Source organism: Balaenoptera ricei, chromosome 3, assembly GCF_028023285.1.
Source record: "Balaenoptera ricei isolate mBalRic1 chromosome 3, mBalRic1.hap2, whole genome shotgun sequence".
Taxonomy (NCBI): domain Eukaryota; kingdom Metazoa; phylum Chordata; class Mammalia; order Artiodactyla; family Balaenopteridae; genus Balaenoptera; species Balaenoptera ricei.
Window position 1 is genome coordinate 46,869,149 of NC_082641.1, and position 20,544 is coordinate 46,889,692.

Here is a 20,544-nt window from a genome sequence, read left to right on the forward strand (position 1 = left end):
GGGACAAAGTCTGATGTATTTTGGATGTTTCTGAACATTATTTATCTTCTATTCAAGATGCATTCAGAGGTCTGCACAATATATTGCAGGGTGAAAGTCAGGTTCTGAATTGGAAACGAATAAACAAAAAAGTGATTGACAAAAAATTAAGCTTTGCTAAATCTAAGTCTAACTCACAAATGTAGATGTTCCCCAAAGACCTTCGCTTGGCCCTCTTCAGTTTTCATATCTCCAACGTTGACTTCTTTTCACTCTTTCTTTGATATTTTTTTGCTCTTCTCCATCTACTTGTCCCGACAAATTCTCAAAATCAATTTATTCATCAATAAGTCATTATTTTTACTCTCAAACCTGATGCTCCTCTTCTTAGTCCCTATTTCTGTTAACTGTACAATTCTTTTTGCCAGAAATTCAGGAATAGTTGTGATGTCCAGGTATCATCACGGAAACGGCATCCTCTTTTTCTTTCTCACAAAAATTTTCAAGTCTCTCTGATCCTTCCTCCATGTCTCCCTCCTATCAATTTTATTACTACATGTACCACTTCATGTTAGGCCCTAATTATATGCTCTCTTTAAAAGAGACAACCTTACTTTTCCTCATAAATTTTTATACAGTCATTGTAGAAAATGTAAAACATACAAAAAGAATAACATAAATTAATACTTTGAGCCATCATCTTATATGGAGTATTATTATTACCTCTAGAGTAGATTATTGCTATAACCCTTCCCACTGGTCTCCTTACTCTATCCTCTGCTGCTCCAAACGATGTCTTCACTGGTGCCATTTGATTCTTCATTAAGCAGAGGCTAAGATCATAGAATTCCTCTGCTCAAAATCTTCAATAGCTCACCTTAGCTTAGAAAAAATTCCTTAGCTTGGTTTTCATGACCCTAAAAATACAGTCTCACTCTTTCCAATATTATTTCCCATGATTGCTTCTCAAGTTCATTAAGTTTTGGCCACACTTATTTTTTTCCCAATAAATGTTCACTTACCTTCCCATAACCATACCTTTGCGAGATTCTCAACTCCACAAAACTAAGTGCAAACTTCAAGACCAAATGTCATTTTGCCCATGAAGCATGCTAAGGCATCCCTAGTTGGAAGTAAACTCTGCCTTCTCAGAGCTGCCAAAGTGTTTTGCTTCTGCTTTTCCTAGGGCTACACAGTACAAAATGTAGAGAGAGATGACGGGGACTCAAGTACCAATTCTACCATTTAAGTAACTCTATGGCTGTGAGCAAGACCCTTGAAGCCTCAGTTTTCTTATCAGTTGATGTGAGAACCAAAGGTGATGATATATGGAAATCTACTTTGTAAACTACAAAGTGCTATATATTGGGAGTTCATTCTCTGCCAGGTGTTCCCTTTTAGGCACTGCCTTTAAAGAGAATGGCTCATCCTCTTTCATGACTTAATTTGTAAGACCTTCCCTGAACAGGTGGTGGTGTTTGGCCCTATGTGTCCCTAGAGGATCAATTAAAGTCTTTATGTGGTTAAAATTCAATTTTTTAATTTAAATTTTTGCCAGAGCAGGTAGACTGCAATCTTTTTGAAGGCTGGAAATTTGTCTTACCCAGTTTTACAATCATAGTGGAAAGCTCTGAACTCAATTCCTGTTCAGTAAATGTTCATTGAACGAGTGAATACATGAGTGAACGAATAAATAAATAAATGAATTTACTGATATCTGGATCTTGTGAATCAGTTATTTATGTTTAGTACTTGTGTTCTCTCATTAGACTATAAGCTCCATGAGTAGAGGTTCCTTGGGTGATCCACCTTTGTATCCACATAGCTCCATATGCATGATATAGAACGAATACTTACAGAAAGTTGAATAGAAAAATGTAGCTCAGCTGGATCATGAGTTGAAATGCTCCTTCATATAGAACTTTCCTGTGTGACAGTTTTTTTTTTTCCTGGTGTGCCTGCAATCTTAATATCTGTTTAACTCTGCGAATGAGGCTAATTATATTTACTATCAACACTGGAGTTCCTTCTCAAATCAAATATATGAATGTCTATAAGCATAGATACATCTTTTGATGGTACAGTAATACAAACTTCAGTGGGGTGAGATCTTACTTAGGTTACGTTCTAACATCAGCCCTTGGCGCGAAAATATATCGCCATGGAGAATCCCTTAAATCACCCAAATGTAAGTCAAGATGTTCATGCTATGGCAGGCCTGGGGGAACTGAGATGGGGAGAGAGCAGGAGACTCACATCTCCTACCTCACACTTACTAGTGGGCATAGATCCATTCAATGTGGTAGCAGGTGGAGAAAGCGGAATTGTCTATTTAAATTGGTATTTCTCTCTCCTTTATCTCTCCTGCTTGGCTTAGTATGTATATTTGAATTTGCATTATTAAGTGTTAGGACAGTGCACTTCTACTGAATTGCTCTTTCACAGTATCTCCTTAGTCACAGCACAGGAAATTTCTTTCAATAGCCTGTAAAGATGAATGGATCTTTATAAACATCATTAGGTCCTGAGTAACTTAACCCCAATCATCCCTGTAGTACCTTACTTCCAAGTCTGACATGGAGAGCCTAGTGTGGTATGTTAAAAATTGCTAGGGATGTGAAGGCTAACTTTCATTTTCTAACTCTGTTCTGAGGTGATTCTGAACATATACTGAAGTCAGAGACAATGGCAACCCCAGGGCTGGAATGTTCTGGTTTCACAGAGTTTATCATGATGGATTTCTGACATGTATCAGCCTTAGGATTCAAATGATTTTTCCTCTGGAAGGAAGAAAACTATACTGACAAAAAGAAATATCAAGGAGAAGCAAACTCTCTTACAAGTCAAAATGTCCAAGAATTCCTTTGCTAGCAGAGTATGAATTCTACCAGCAAACTACAGAAAGGGAAAATTTGTGTTACTCATGATGTTACAGCCACTGGTTTCCTAAAGTAGGAGAGAGAGGGGGGGGGGAAAGAAAATAGAAACTCAAAGGGAACAGCAAGCTGCTGGTATTCTTGATGTTCTTGTTATTACATGAGGAATTACCATGGTAACGCCGGTACCACTTGACTCATCTTACATCAGATACCAGTATACACTGTTCAGAAATAACAGCACAGACAAGAGCACATACTTTCCATCAAGGTGGCAGGGGCCAGAAGGACAACTGCAAATTTAGAAAAACTGTATGCCTATGACAAGGGCAAGCTGAATAATTCTGACTACTCAACAGACTTGGAGACTTCTGTAGCTATATGTATATATATTTTTCTGACTTTTGCCTGGATTAAAAATCAATAACTAAATGCCACTAATCCCTCATGTATTATGATAAACTGAAGGCTACCTGTTTTTTGAGATGGTTTACTGTCAATTCTTGTACAATCATCAGCTCAGATTTCAAGACATCTTAGAGGAATTTTAAATGTCTTTATCATGCAAATTAGACAAATGCATTGTTTTCTGACTCAGCCATTGCTCAGGAAAAAACACCACAAAGGTAGAATTTTGTATTTTTTATACTTGGGATCATCATAAAGCTTCGGAACTGAGTATCTACCACCCAAAGGGTTTTGGTATAATTTACTAGTCTTGCAAAAAAGGAAATATCACTATAGCAATGAAAACAACCCAACACACACACACACAAAGCCATTCTGGGTGGATTATACAGAAACCAATGATGCACAAATCATTTAAGAGGTTCTAATAACAGATCACATTAATGGGCAGTATTAGTAAAGACAGAGTGGAAGTGTCTGACATAAGAATTTAAGAGTAGGTAAAAGAGAACCTGGTGATGAGGGAGCAAGTTGAAATAAAGGGAGGTGACTACAGTGACTCGCATATTTCTAGTTTGGGTAACTGGGGAGTAATCCATTAGACCTTCTAATCAAGGAATAGAAGAAGAGGAACAAATCTTAAGAGTAAAACAATGAGTTCAATGTTGGCCATGAGAACACTCTGATAATAATTTAAGGCAGTGAGGATGATACAAGTAAATGGGAAGAGCGGTCAGGCCTTGAGATACAAGTTTGGAAGTTGCTAGATTGAATGCAATATGTTTCTCCAAGAGGTACATGTTTATTTACTGTCTCTGATGACTTTCTTATTCCCAGTTAGAATAATACATTTCATAAGAATTAACTGAATGCCTATTATGTTCCAGGCCCTGTACAAAGCACTGGACACACTGTGGTTTAAAACACAGGCTTAGACCCTATTCCCATGGTCCCATAATTGACTACGGAAGGAGGCCAATTAAATATGTAAATATGGGATTGCAACTGTGAGAACTGCTAAAAAGAAGATAACGGTGCAATAAGAGTATATAAATAGGTACTGAACAGAGTCTGAGTGTTTAGGGAATGTTTCCCTGGGGATGATGCGGCCTGAAGGATGAGTGACACCATGAGCTACTGAAAACCACATGAATGAAGCCTTGACCATCTTTTGAAATTTAGAACACATTCCATCTTGTCTGGGAAGCTGATTAGCTTTCTCTTGGACACTTGAAACTTCCTTCTCAACAAACTTCTTCTTTCCAGGGTATCACCACTGGCAAAACTATCTTCTTTGCTGGAGCAGCCCTCCTCTTGGGGCTGTAGAAAACATGGCATTAGGGATCAAGTCCAAGGTCATCAATCTTAGTTTAAAGTCTGTCAGTGGATTGACTGCCCATCCCTTTTTTTTGGTCTTTGCTTCTTTCAGACCTTCTACATAAATATATAATCTGCTTGATAGCAAGGTGCTACGCTAAGCCTGGAATGCTTCTCAGAATTCACTATTTCATTTATGCAGTTAACAAAGTAAAATAAAGGTGATAATAAAAGCTTTCTCTTTGTAGCATGAGTTTATCTATGTAATAATCTTGTTTAATGCAAGAGAAAAATCCAAAGGAAAGAAAAACAAACTAAAACAACAAAAAAGGAAAATTACTGAAAGAAGTTTCAAAGGATGGGTAATTTGATGTCTTTATTTTTTTTTAACATCTTTATTGGAGTATAATTGCTTTCCAATGGTGTGTGAGTTTCTGCTTTATAACAAAGTGAATCAGCTATACGTGTACATATATCCCCACATCCCCTCCCTCTTGCGCCTCCCTCCCACCCTCCCTATCCCAGCCCTCTAGGTGGTCACAAAGCACCGAGCAGATCTCCCTGTGCTATGCGGCTGCTTCCCACTAGCTATCTATTTTACGTTTGGTAGTGTATATATGTCCATGCCACTCTCTCACTTCGTCCCAGCTTACCCTGCCCCCTCCCCATGTCCTGTGACTAATACATGAAGGTCACTGTGATTGTGTAGAATCTCCTGTACTTCATGGCAGTAAACATTCTAAGTATTCTAAATAGTCTCATTTCACTCCGTTTGGCAAAGGAGAGGCTGTATGGTTAGGTGATGGGTGAACGCTGAACTGGTGCAGAGGGACAAAGGTGAATATTTATGACTGGTTTTATTAATCTCTAGCAGTTGGCAATAGATAGGAAAAGAGACCGTTTTTTTCTAACTTCAGTTGGAAAATATTACCTACTGTTTATTTCAATGTTTTAAAATCCTCAGTGATAAAGACACAAAGGATATGTTTTAAAATTGCATTTCCAATGAAAGAATTACATTAAAAAATCATTTAATGTTTCTCTCCAAAAAGAAATTAAGAATTATTTTGTTCATTTACTTTTAAGAGCAATCTCCCTCACTTTTTTTTTGCCACTCTCCGCCCTCCCTTGTTATAGCCCAGACACCTTATCCTTTTAGTTTCTTTAACATTAATATCAGGGCCTCCCTCATACAGTTCTCTGCAGAACATGTTACTCATCTTCAGGCCTCCTCATCCCCAGGGAAACATTTTCCAAATGCTCAGACTATGTTAGGTATGTATTTATATACTTTTATTGGGCCCTTGTCTCCTTTTTAGCCGTTCTCACAACTGTAATCACATATTTATGTATTTTGTAATTGTAATGAAATTGTTCCTGCCAGGATTTTACTCTCCTTGCTTCAATCAGGATATGGCTCCAGTCTTTTCCATTTCAGTTTATGCTGCGAGATATTGCCAAATTATTCTTCTTCCTAAAACAGCTGTTTCCATCATGCCACTATTAAATGGCAGGAAAGACAGTATATAAATAACTGAGGTTTATATGATAATGCTGTGATAAACATATAAGAAAAGAAACAACAGCTAGCTAAAGGAGAAACTTCCTTTTGGAACTAGGGAATTAGGAAAGGATTAATGAAAAATATCTGCAGGATGAGTTGGGGTTCATCACTAAAGGGGGGAGAGGAGAACTACAGGCTAAAAATAGGTATAGTCAGTAGCTCTTTACACCTACAATGCAGAGTATATGTGGGTGATGAGGGGCATTTACAAGGGTAGAAGGTATGGAGGAAGTAGACCAGGAACATTTGGAATCGAGCCTTTTTTGTACGCAATGAAAAGCTACTGGCGTAAGCATGGAAGCATCATGATGAAATTTTAGAGAATGACAATCAGAAAGAGGATGATAGGAGAATAAGGAGAACAATTATGAGGCTAGGAGTCTTTCAGGCAAAAGAGGATGAGGGCTTGAGCTAGGATGGCGTGCTGGGGATGGCAGCAAAAGGAAGGAGAAAGCATGCACCTGATGCCAGGTAGTGATGGGGTGGGCAGGCTGAGGGAGAGGAAGCATTTAGGATGACTTTTTGATAAGTGCCCTGGATCACGGACGAAATGGAAGATGGTGAGAGACCCTGAGTAATTTTAATTTCGAATATGTTGAGTTTGAGTTCTCTGGAGAACCCTCAGCTAGCAGACAGTTGTAATACTGCTTTGGATTTGAGGAGAGGATGAGGAACTGGTAATACACAGTCTAGTTCAAACTGTTACCACCAATCATTTTTATCCAGATGAAAGGAGGGTTAGAAGAAATCCTGATGATAATTAGAAGTTTTAGTTAGTGGAAAGAAGGGCCTCTTCCCAGAGGAAGTACTTCCTTTTCCCCCAGAATTTTCCCCTTAGAACATCTGCTCTTTGCTGCTAGGGTGAGCTAAGCTGGCTATGATGAAACCCACCTTTGGTTCACACATTCCCAAAACATGTGCCCAGGGACACAGGCATGGGGACAGGGGACAAGAGCCCAGCAGAGCTTCACTATACCAGGCCAGTGGGATGGTCACTCGATATTCATTATCTTCTGTGTAATTTTACCTAGGATTTTTCACTTCACCTTGAAAAGCAGATCAATGTTTAGCACCTAGCCTGGAGCGACAAGAATGTATTAGATCATTTGTTCAGCTTTCTGTAATGAAATCTTCGTCGTAGCTCTGCTGAAATAATAATAGGCCCTGACAATGCAATAAAGCTGTTTGAATCACTGAATATTTTAGACCATTTAAAAAGTGTGGCAGTTGTCTATTTTTAACCAGGCTAAGAGAGCATTATCTAGTAGCTACCACGAGAAAAATGAAGGTGTTTTCATGAATAAATAAAAAATATCAATTATCTGGATACAAATACAGGCCTTCAAAGAGCTTCAAAGTACTCCCCAATCCAATTTGTTTATACAAGACTTTCTCAATCTCAGCACGATTGGGATTTTGGGATTTGGGGTCGAACACTTCTTTTTATTTTTAAGATTTTTTTTTTTTTTTTTTAGGTGAAGTATAGTTGATATACAATGTTGTGTTAGTTTCAGGTGTACAGCAAGGTGATTCAGTTATACATACATATATTTTTTTCACAGTTTTTCCCTTATAGGGTATTACAAAATATTGAGTAGAGTTCCCTGTGCTATATGGTAGGTCCTTGTTGGTTATCTGTTTTATATACAGTAGTATGTATATGTTAATCCCAAATTCCTAATTTATCCCTCCCCCTCTTTCCCCTTTGGTAACCGTTAAGTTTGTTTTCTATGTCTGTGAGTCTATTTCTGTTTCGTAAATAAGTTCAATTGTATCATCTTTTTTTTAAGAATAATTCTTTGCTCTCAGGGGCTGCCCTGTGTATACGAGAATGTTTAACAGCATCCTGTTCATCTACCTACTTGATACAATTAGCCACCCCCCAACTTGTGACAATCAAAAATGTCCCTATACATTGCCAAATGTTCCCTGGGGGTAAAACTGCCCCAGTTGAAAACTACTGGCTACACTGACAATAAATTTAATATCCACTTTTCAAAAAGGGCTGTAGAAGAGCAAATGTTGGCTTGGGTCCTGTCTGAATGATTCTAGACTCCAGGTTAAAGAGGTTATATTTGATAAAGATTGACTGTTCACAACATGGAATGGTTTTCCTTTGGTACAGAAAGTGGGAAGTATTCATCTATACTCCGCAGTGCCTCACTTGTGCAAGTTCAGACTCATTGACTGAACATATTTTTATGAACAGGAGGTCATCAATTATTGAGGAATCATAGTCCAATTCCTATCTCCTTCCACAGTCATGACTAGCAAAGCATTTCTACGAACACAATTTGCTATGCGCTAAACTGTGTCACTCCAAAATTCATATGTTGAAGCCTAACCCCCAGTACTTCAGAATGTGACTGTATCTGGAGACAGAGTCTTTAAAGAGGTGATGAATGAGCCCCTTATCCAATCTGATTAGTGTTGTTATCAGAAGAAGAAATTTGGACTCACAGAGACACCAGGGGTGCAGGCACAGAGGAAAGACCATGTGAGGACACAGTGAGAAGCCAGCCATCTGCAGGTCAAGGAGAGAGGCCTCAGGAGAAACCAAACCTGACAACACTTTGATCTTGGACTTCTAGCCTCCAGCACTATGAGAAAATAAATCTCTGTTGTTTAAGCCATTCAGCCTGTAGTATTTTGTTATGGTAGCCCTAGCAAACTCATACTAATAAAAATTTACTAAGAATAATACTACTAATGAACTAAAAGTAATAATCTGAGTAAATAAAATCTTGATGATTGGTTAGAAATCTAAGTGTGCAATTTTGTATTCTTTCCTCAAGGAGAAAACAGGCTGATTAAGGTATACTCAGACTCCTGGTGTTCATTCCTATTTTCTGGCTCTCTTGTGCTGCGCTTTTTCCTGATCCCAGAGATTATAGGGACAATAAGCATACCTATAGGATTTAGGAGGACAGGCTAGAGGGGATGAGAGAAGAAGGTGGGAAGCAAGAGGGACCTCAGAGCAGGGCACAGGACAGAGCCCCGCCAGCCAGAGACACGGGGCAGAGTCGCTGAGATGTGTGAGCCCCCAGAGGTGCCGGGAAGAGATGCAGACCTGTGCTGGGTTGTGAGAAGTACTGCCCAGGAGCACAGGTGCTTTCTGTACCTTAGGGTGCTGGTGAGTCCTGACCCGCCTCTTTCGCTACTCCCAATTTTTGTTTTCTATTTTGATAAAAAAAATGTTTTTCTGAGTTTTACATTATTGCAGGACAAACAAAACTAGGGCTTACAGTTCGCAATTTTTGTAACTGATTTTATAAACTTTTGTGCTTCTATCACATTTCTGACAGTTGCAATATCTTTTTCCTCTAGGAACTTTCCTCTGTCCCCTCTCACGGTGACTGTTTCTTTTCCTTTTTACTATATGGTTATATTTGATGAAGCAAAAAAAAAAAAAAAAATACATACGCTTTGCTGACCTGATAAAAACAAAAGCCATGATCCCAACCACTTAAGCCAGGGGTCTGGTGTCAATCAGTGCTGTATGCAGATTCTATAGGGAAATGAGGAAGGGAACTCAGCTGATCCAGGAGAACAGCAGAGGCAAAAGCCTTCCCAAAGACTCCATATGGTGGCACCCAGAGAAGTGATATATACACCTATGCCAAGATGGGTAACGTCACTTTCTCATGATTTATTAAACAAGCATTTATTGTCTGATCTGTGCCTGCCTCTATTCTGGGCACCAAGGATGGAACAATGAGCAAGACGTGATCCACACACTCAAAAACCCTGCAGCCTGATTGGGTGAGGACGGAGTAGAAGAACCAGATTAAATCTGGTTACTTTTTTCTCTATGGATTAAAATTGAGACTTCAAAGTGTTATAACATTTAAAGGAAGTTATTTTTCTTGCAAGAGTAAACACAGAGTCCTAGAGCTTGTGGAGGCTACAAAATATTAAAGGGAAAATTTTTAAAAATCATGAATATAGAAAATTATAAGGATCACAGATGATAGGACTGTCATTCTCTTCAACATTGAGATTAATTAAGATTTAGGACTGTTAGCTGCTTTGTTAATCTCTTCATTGCTGCTTTTGAAACAAGAATTCAGAACTATCAAATGACCATGTGGTCACGCTTCCAATACTGCTAATTTTCAATATGCAAATTATTTCCCCTGTGTTCTAAGACAACATGCTGTTCTTTCAAGAAGTCATTATTTTATAAGGATATATTTGGATTCAAATTGAGCTATATTTTGTTTTATTTTTATTTATTTATTTTTGGTTGCATTGGGTCTTCATTGCTGTGCATGGGCTTTCTCTAGTTGCAGTGAGCGGGGGCTACTCTTCATTGCGGTGCGTGGGCTTCTCACTGCGGTGGCTTCTTTTTGTTGCAGAGCACGGGCTCTAGGCGCGTGGGCTTCAGTAGTTGTGGCATGCGGGCTCTAGAGCACAGGCTCAGTAGTTGTGGCGCACGGGCTTAGCTGCTCCACGGCATGTGGGATCTTCCTGGACCAGGGCTCGAACCCGTGTCCCCTGCATTGCAGGCGGATTCTTAACCACTGCACCACCAGGGAAGTCGGAGCTATATTTTGCATATTTGATTAGATTTCCTACTTTATTCTCTCCATTTAGTGAAAAGCCAGATCTCTTTTACCACCTCAATATTACTCTTCATTGACTAGGTTAAAACATCAACATACAGCTCCTCTTCTTTAGATGTTTTCCTTGCTTCCTCCCTCCTTCCTTCCCTCCCTCTTAGTAATTATCAAAACAATATCCTTTCTGCCAAAGAGCACAACTGTAACTACATGAAAATAAACTTAAACATGCTGTTTTAGACAAATCTTAGATGAGTCCCAGCAAGCATCCTGGAACTTCACCATTTAATTTGGGGTCAAGTTCAGTGCATCTAGGACAAAGAGCTACCACAGTTCCAGATGTATTGTTTTCTCAGCAGATAAAAAGAAGTTCAAATAAAGGAAATTTACAACTTTAAAAAATGATTTACAGAATAAAAAGACATTGTCTACGATTTGGATCTTCCTTCATCCATTCATCCACCCCCTTCAACCATCATCATTACAAATTTGTTCCCATAGTTATACTTCTATGGGATATAAGCTCTAGATATAATGACTTAATGACTACACATCTTTTAAACAAAAGGCCATTTACTTGCTATATATAAGCAATGTATTGTACTAAAGGACAAGCTGGACCTGATATTTTTACAAATTTGAGGTCTATACTACAAAATACTGGTAATTGCCAAACGCCTTGCAAGAATATTTGCTTGCAAAATATGCTGTGATGCCCGATGTAAAAACTGATTGGAGGTAAGTCTGAAATTGCCTGAGTATAATACAGTATGCTAAGAGCCCACACTACATGCATATATTCATCAGCTTACATAAACACATGATTCCACTGACTTACACAGAAAGTTGATTACTTTTAAGTGGAGAAAAAAGTAAGGTAATGTGAATAGGGACATAGCATTGCCACATTTGAAGAGCCTACTTCTGTAAATTTAAAATAAAAAAGTAAGGAATCGAACCCTCTTTAACTGGTTTCAAGCCAATGCCATAACCACTATGTCTTTCTCAATGAATGAGATATTAGTAAAAATTACCTAACTTTGTCAAAGTCAAATTATAGGCAATAATCCTATCTATCTGTATGGCATATCCATTTCAACTAGGCTTTCAAGATGCAACATTTTCTATTATGGAAGAATTTTACATTTTCATGACTATACATTAACAATTTGGCAACTTGTGTGCCTTTGTGGTGTCGCACCCCTGATTACAGAAGGGATTTGGGTGACTGATAAACACTGAGCTGTGTAGGGGTCTCAGGACACATTCTCCTAAATGTACTTGGACATAGTTGCTAGTTGTTGCCAGCCTGTTATAAATTCAAATGGTGTTAGAGGTCGACAGGAAGAGCCGTGGTACTTGTAGAAGAGAATCGAATATTTCCGCTCACAAAAATTTTTAAAAGTTCATTCCGATCACACCAATTTTTTTTTTTTTTTTTTTTTTTTTTTTTTACAGTTGAAAAACTAATCAACTTGGGTCATTTGTTAAGACCTGGATGGATCTAGAGACTGTCATACAGAGTGAAGTAAGTCAGAAAGAGAAAAACAAATATCGTATATTAACACATATATGTGGAACCTAGAAAAATGGTACAGATGAACCGGTTTGCAGGGCAGAAATTGAGGCACAGATGTAGAGAAAAACCGTATGGACACCAAGGGGGGAAAGCGGCAGGGGTGGTGGTGGTGGTGGTGGTGTGATGAATTGGGCGATTGGGATTGACATGTATACACTGATGTGGATAAAATTATAAAATTGATGACTAATAAGAACCTGCTGTAAAAAAACAACAAAAAAAAGATTAAGACCAAAATGCTTTCCAAAGTGGTTGCACCATGGCATTACTATTATTTTTGCTTCATAAATAGTATTACTGTAAGTTTAGGAAAATATTTTAAAATACTACAGTTCCTCTGCATATATTTTATTATAAGTTAATATAATCTTGATGACTGATGGATAGTTCTCAGGGAGGTATAACCAAAGTTGCCCTATAATTGGGCATGACTTTATGCCACAGTAAATTAGTAAAGATCTGATGGTGTCATTCTTATATCTTTGAGTCATACTTCTTCCTGAAATCTCTCTCTAAAAAATGTAATTAATTTTTTACAGCATTAAAATTTTTTCTCTGTGGCATTTCCAAATAGGTTTAAATGGATAATTATTCAACTTTCTCAGAATAATTAGCATAATCAGTTCCATATGTTTCCCGATCACCTGAAGTTTGGCAATTTAAGTATAATTTATAATGCTTCGGACATCTGTAGTTTTTATTTTAATTCAGATGTTCTCCTATTTTTTTTTATCATAAGCTTTCTTCGTCTTCCAGTGAACCGCCAAAGATGGAATCAAGGATATATTTTAATGTATATATAGGACTAAAGGTTCTCAGTTCTATATGTGTTTAACAATATTTTTACCTAGCCAAGTAAAATAGAATATTCAATAATCTATTAAAATTACTTAAAGCTTGACAGCTGATTTATTATCATTTCAATAATTTTATATATGCACATATACATGTGTGTGTGCATGTGGGTATTGAATGAATTAAATCACAGTTCAAAGTTCTGATTTTACCTTTATGAAAGAGCTATGGATAAAATTCTCTTGAACAATATATAATCTACTTTAAAAAAAAAAGTTCATTCCCATCACACCAATTTTTCTTTTTTTTACAGTTGAAAAACTAACCCTAAGGCATTTCTGAAGTTTGGAAACTTTTAGAAAAAAATCACTTAAATGTCTGAATGTTCCTTTATGTTTACAAATAAGGTCATATCTGGCAAAATGTATGCTTTATGTGTGAGTTTATGCACGTGTAATTAGAAAAGGAAAAGTAGAAGCATAAGATGATAATGATAGTCTTCCAGTAAATTATGTTGCTTTTAGAATTTTGGATTTTGATTTCAAGAATTCATAAAATTATGGAGAACTGGCATTTTCACAGAGAACAGAATATCATTGTAAAAAGTTTCTGAAGTTCATTCTGAAAAAACTGAATAAAATGACTGTATAAAACCTAAATTGATGGATGACTTTTTTGGACCCATTAGTCAAACATATCATCCCTATTCTGACACTGCAATAAAAAGCCTAGAGGATAGAAAGGCTTTCCTTACTGCGCACCCTCTTTTCTTGTTATGAAAACACTGGGCTCAACTTTGAAATTCTTAATTATACAAAGTGAGTTTGCCTGGGTAGTGTGTGTGTGTAGCGGGGGAGGGGGGGCGGGCTGTGGAGACTGTGAGTTCACAGAATTCTGGAACACTGACTTAGAAACGACATCTTCTTCAGAGGAGAAATATCTAACCCTATTCTGGCCTCCATGAAAATGAATGCTTTTTATAGAATTTTAACATATTTATTGCACTTTGGCATTAAGGAACGTTATACGTATATTATGAGATACTGGGTATCTGGAAATAAGAGATCTTAATAAATATATCCATTAGTTGGCCAAATCCTCTTTCAAATATTCATCATGGATGATTCTGAAGGTAGTACAAGCACTAGCAATCTCTCAAATTCTTAAAACCTACAGACCCTGAAACCGGATCAGCTTTTGCTAACGAACTAAGCCAAGAATATTTTCCAGATTTCCTCTTTGGTTAATTTTTTTCTAACTATCCAGTATGCTGAATTTTAAAACTAACTTCTCACCCTGACCCTCCCAGCTCAGCAGATCTCCAAAGCAGCTACCAAAGGGTAACAAAACACGTTTTTACAGACAAACAACTAGGAGAAAGGAAAGCAGTTACCGTCTCCTCTGTGGCTTAATGTCAATGGGCTTGTTGGTTGCGTAAGGCGATCCATGAACAAAAGCAGAGCTTCGGAACCTAGCCACCTTCCCCAGTGTTAGGAACTCACAGCTGGTTGGCAAACTCATTTTATCCAAAAGGCAGGAAGTAAAAACAAATCTTAGTAGTCAGACCAGCATTCCTGGGAATGCTGGAAAGAACCTGTCAGATGTCAGAGAATGGATTTCAGACATATGCTGCTCTCTGGTCGCCGGGTGCTGCTTTGCTTCAAGAGTAAATGCGTGTTTCTCGGAGGCTACACGCGCTCTCTTGTTTTCTTTTCATGGATACGGGAAGCTTGTTGCTTATTTCTAACCAGAGTCAGTGCTCTGACCAATTATTGGCTGAGTAGATGAGGTAGAAATTCTGTAGAGCGCCACAAAAACCTATTTCCACTCAAACCAGATCTCTTGACTAGGTAGCAAGGTTTAATCCATAAAAAATGTCTGATGTCTAAAAGAACATCCACCTAATGTAACAGTGGTTGGGAAATCAGTTATTTACCTATACACCAAACATGCCTCTGGTAGGGAGGAAATAATCAAGTATTTGTTATGTTTTCAAAGGGGGAAAACTGCTTGCTAAACTGATTATAGAGCCTTAGAAAATGAGATGGGCACATGGAAATGATTATGGTGGTTTTCCAATTTGCTGGTCAAAAATTGTGGGTTCTCATTCATAAATTACTGTTCACAATAGAACTGAACTAGCCTCTCGGGAACATAAAAATTGTCAGCAAAGCCCTTTGTATACTAACTTGGACTTTGAAACTGATTTTTTTTCTTATTAGAAATATTCTCTCAGGAGGAACCTCTAGCTGCTCATCGGATGAAGACCTATAGAAAAACTGATAGGAAATTCTTTACTAATTGGAAGTTAACTTTTCATAACAACGAAAGACAAACTGGACAAAGTGTAAATCATTCCAAAATTCTACCTACGGCTGCAGCATCTCAGAGAAAAGTTACAGCTTTCATGAGCCCACAGTTTTTACTAGTCCTCACCTCATTTCCTAGTGTTACAGCAACAAAACCACTGCGGCCCTTGTGTGTAGTCTGAAGATAGGAGTTCAGAGTACTGTGCAGGGTAATTTTTATGTTTGAAAAACAATTTCTTATCCAGGATTTGAATAAACACAACCTACTTATTTAAGAGTCCTGGGACCTGGGCAAACAAAGTATGCCGAGAGAAAGCTATATTTTATTCTGTAGTGGCCAAATTCAAACACTGTTTGGATTTAAATAACACCATTTAAATTCAGAATTTTTTTAGTTCGAAAGGGAAGATAATTTCCCATTTGACAATAAGCATTTCCTATCTAATGATTCTCCTTTTTGTACCTTTTTATTACAAAATGACACATGGTCATTTTAACATGTCAAATGATACAAAGGCATACAAATAAAACCCTTATTGTCTTTTCCTACGCATTAATCTCACCCATTTTCTTTACGCTAATTCTATCAATCTATCAATATACATACAGACATATACATACATGCACACACTATAATACATATACACACACACACTGACACATATACAGGGCTTCTCCATCCTGCTTCTATAAAGTGGGATTATACTATACATAATCTTCTACAAGTACCTTTGTACTTGAAATAAATCATGGATAATTTTTCAGGCAATGCATAGAAATCCAGTGTGTTCTTTTTAATAGTCACATAAGACTCCGTAGCATGAATGGGCTTCTATACACAATAAACACATCTGTTAATATATTCTTACTGGTTGGTGCTTTTATTTCTGAAAGTGGGTTGCTAGATCCCAAATCCTGTGCAGTTTTCCCTTTAATAGCCTATGGCAGTCCATACTCCTAAAATGTCGGAAGAGGTCTATTTGCCCGTACTCTCGACAACACCCTCTACTGACATTCAAATCTGTTTCTTTATAGCAGAAAAATAAGGTCGCCAGCTCTCCAAAATGCCCAGTGATTGCATACGGTTCCTTGCAAAAATGAAACTGTTATTAAGGTGCCTATGAAGGAAAGGGCAACCTACCTGAACTGAGCTGTACCAGGCAGAAGTCTGGCACCTCATCAACATGAGAGAACACACCCAAGCAAAGTAGAGGTAGCAAGGAATTTTTTGCTTAATTTGCATAATGAAGGGGAGGTAAAATATGGACGGAGTTCCTGCTATGTTTCTACTCTTTGGTATATTTTCCTTAATAATATTTCGTAATTGGGGAAACATATAATTTTACAACATGGAGGTAGTGCCTAATGATTACCAACTAATTGTGAGGTACAACTGTGTATAATTTATAGTTTTCAAATTTAAGAGGCCCTTTGGACCTACTGCCCCATCTTAGAGCCCTAAGAACAAATGCACAATATTTTTATCTGTAAGCTGATTTAGGAGTCTTTGTCCAGTACTCGAGAATAAGATCTGCTTCCAATAAGAATTTCCTAAAAGAGGTGGAAATAAAAAACCGAAGGGTAAGTCATAAACCTCCATGGGAGGAAATATACAGCCACTGATAGATAGGTGAAATTCCTTGATTTTCTTAGCAGGGGCATTTTTTTTTTTTTAAACATCTTTGTTGGAGTATAATTGGTTTACAATGGTGTGTTAGTTTCTGCTTTATAACAAAGTGAATCACCTATACATATACATATATCCCCATATCTCCTCCCTCTTGCGTCTCCCTCCCACTCTCCCTATCCCACCCCTCTAGGTGGTCACAAAGCACCGAGCTGATCTCCCTGTGCTATGCGGCTGCTTCCCACTAGCTATCTATTTTACATTTGGTAGTGTATATATAAGTCCATGCCACTCTCTCACTTCGTCCCAGCTTACCCTTCCCCCTCCCTGTGTCCTCAAGTCCATTCTCTACGTCTGCATCTTTATTCCTGTCCTGCCCCTAGGTTTTTGCTTGTCCTCGGCAATGATTTACCATGAGCCTGGCAGGGTTTCCTGGGGATTACTTGTACTTAAATTGAGATGAGAAGGGATTACATCTTAAATCCAACCTGCCAAGAATTTAGAATCTGTGGGAATGATGGCCAATTAGCAGGGGTGGCCTCGGAGGCAAAATCAAACCTTCCTATCTTCCACAATTCCATTTCTCTGAGGCTTGGTAGAGGTGGCTTGGGACTCTATATTACGGAAAATACAAACACACTGGAGAACTTAATTTTATAAAATAGGGCTCAAATGTCACCAAGGAATGGCCAGGCTTATCTATTTACATTTTGTTTGTTTTTGCATACTGCCCATGGCAGACGAGCATGGAAATCTAGCATAAATCTCACTCATCAACCCCATGACTCTAAAACAAGGGCAGAAATCACACTAGGGTATCTAGAAAACCATTTTTATTTTTTCGGTATACTAGAAATTCAACGCTGGTAATGTTCTTAACAGCAATTAAAAGCAATTGCTAGCAAGTAACAGTTTGAGGCAAGAGCACTTTTCTTCTAATAATTCCACTATTTATTAAAGACGATTCTTTCAGCTGTTAGCTCTACCCTGGCCTGGGTTTGGCAATTTGCTAAGCTGAAGGAATTCTTTCAGGACACCAGGAAATCATCTGTTTACAACCCTATCAGAGCACAAGAATCAGCTGAATCATTTTCCCTTACTTGTGGTTTAGAAGGACTCCCTCCCAGACCCTGTGTTCTCTATCACACCCAGACTGGCAAGCAATGCTTCTGGGGTTCAAACCCACCTTCAGCTGTCCAAGCTTTTCTCACTTTCTGACCTACGTATTTTCCAGTGAATGCAGCCAATCCAGTGGCGTCAAATGCCCATGACGTGCTAAAACAATCCCACATCTTCTTCCAGAGTGCATACCTTTCTGCTCACAAGAAAATTCCATTTGGAAGTCCCACAGCTACCTCGTTCCAGCATTTATAATGTAATTCACATCAATTCTTTTTCCCTACCCCCCCAAAACACATTTCTTCCTGTTTTCTCTGGCCCTCTCACCATTCAGCCAATCACGACAATCACTTCTAATCAGGCCATGAATCCTGAAGACATAAATAATGTTAAATAATATATTACATTAAATAATATATTATTATAACATAATAATATTATATTATTATAACATAATAATATTATATAATTATAATTATAATTATATTAGATTAGCAATGGTAATAATAGTAACAATAGATGATAGCTAACCTTGATCAGGCAATTTCTATGTGCTAGACACTTATTGGTAGGAATTAGCTCTTTTAATCTTTAAAAAATTCTATGAATTGGGCACTAGCATTATGCTCATTTTGTAGAAAAACAAGGCATAGAGGGATTGAGATAGATGCCCCAGGTCAAACAGAGTGTTAGGTGGTGGAATCAGAGTCAGGCATCAGTTAATCAGTTAATCTGGCTCCCAAAATCAGACTATGTTACTCCTCTCGGCAGATTCTGTTTTCCTTAATTAATTAAATAATTTTCCATTTTTTTCATCTTTTACCTAGGGTTAATATCTCCAGTCTTTTTCACCTTAATTCCATCTTTCACTTGCATGTCATGTGGGTCACTTGAAAATGGGAATCTGAACATGTGATTCTTTTGCTTATAGTCATTGAATGACTCCCCATTTCTTTAGTGATAAAGTTCAAAAGTTAAGATCCAAAGCTTAGCACAGAGATCCCCTCTGATGTTACTCTGATGTCCTCTCCTGTATCTGCCATGAGTAATCCTGGTAATGTCCTGGGAAGGCTGGCTCTTTCACGCCACTGGGTCTTCAAAGATGAGAAGCCCTCTGACCAGCAGACTTTTCTCTCCCTTCTCTGGCTGGCTGACTCCTTTGAAGTGTCATCTCTTCCAAAACATGGTCTCCATTTCTCAGTTTTATTGAGATGCCGCTCATCTATTTTTCCCACCCACCTATGATTCTAGCGCATTGTTTCACAGCTCTTCAAACATTTATAACTCTCCCCGTGGCACTCGGGTTTCTTGAGGGCAGACATTCTGCCTTATTTGACTTGCAACTTGAGCACGTCGAACCATACTTGCTTGTCAAATAAGGCCGCTGAAATTGTAAGGCACTGGATGTCCCAAAGACTTGCTTAACTTTCTCCTGAATCCTTCGTTCTCAGTAACTCCTCCAGAATAATAATAAAATTATTAACTACTAAAATACATTAGTAGTCGAGCTAGTCACTGTATTTTATCAAACAGAAATATTTTCCAAAGAGCACCCACTATAATGTGAGGACAAAGTCTCTTCACAGCTAATGAGAAATATACATGGGTTTTAGCTGGGGGGTGATGGAGATGTGTCTGCCTGGGCCGACAGTTTCAGTTCAGTAAGTAAAAATTATCCAAGTAGTTGTTCAACCACCTGATTAATCACGGGATTATGCCTTTATTTAGTCACGCTCTATGTTTTGAGAATACAACCGGCAAATTTCAAATTAATTAATTTATCAGTCTTCTTCTATCAAGCATTAGCTTTTCTGATAATCTGCTTCTGAAACACTCCACATAGGACAGTTCACACAGTCTTGTACACAATGGTTTCAAACAGAAGGAAACACCACAAGTCCATATGAATATTAAACTACCATGAAGGTCATCACAGTGTTTCCCAAATAAGTAAAAGGATGTAAATATCGTTAATGTCCAAATGCTTGAAAAAAAATGGAATATCCAATCAGTACGAATATCATGAACCCATTAAAATGATTGTGTTGAAAACCTTTTCTCAGATTACACTAAGATATGTTTATAGGCATCCTAAACACATAAACACAGACAAACAGATGAATTCCATAGCCACATGCATTTGGGAAATTCTCCATTAAACAAAGTTAGATAGGTGGTTTTGGAGGAGCAGGAGTAGTCAGGGTTTTTATTATGCTAATGTTTGCTCCGAGTTGTGAATAAGAAATCGGTAGAGTATGTGGCACCCTCCATGGGAACCTATGGTGACATTGTGGGAATTATGTTTCTGAAATAATACTTAATGACATGGAGAAGAATTCATAAAATATTGACAGTCAAAAACTAGGTTATAAAACAGTATAAGAGTATGATATTGTTTTTAACAAAGGA

The 20,544-nt window shown here is 37.9% G+C and overlaps 1 protein-coding gene across 12 annotated transcripts in view; it reads right to left on the reverse strand.

The window, feature by feature from the left end:
• The window catches only part of PDE4D (phosphodiesterase 4D), a 1,113,076-nt gene that overhangs the window by 397,664 nt on the left and 694,868 nt on the right, over nucleotides 1-20,544 (reverse strand). For 2 of the 12 annotated variants that reach the window (XM_059916417.1, XM_059916414.1), the window contains exon 1: nucleotides 14,474-14,616. The exons of the other annotated variants lie outside the window; for them this stretch is intronic. In XM_059916417.1, the coding sequence (XP_059772400.1) occupies nucleotides 14,474-14,601 (128 nt within the window). In that variant the 5' untranslated portion in view covers nucleotides 14,602-14,616. Of the gene's footprint in view, nucleotides 1-14,473; nucleotides 14,617-20,544 lie in introns of those variants that run through there. 12 annotated transcript variants of the gene reach the window in all.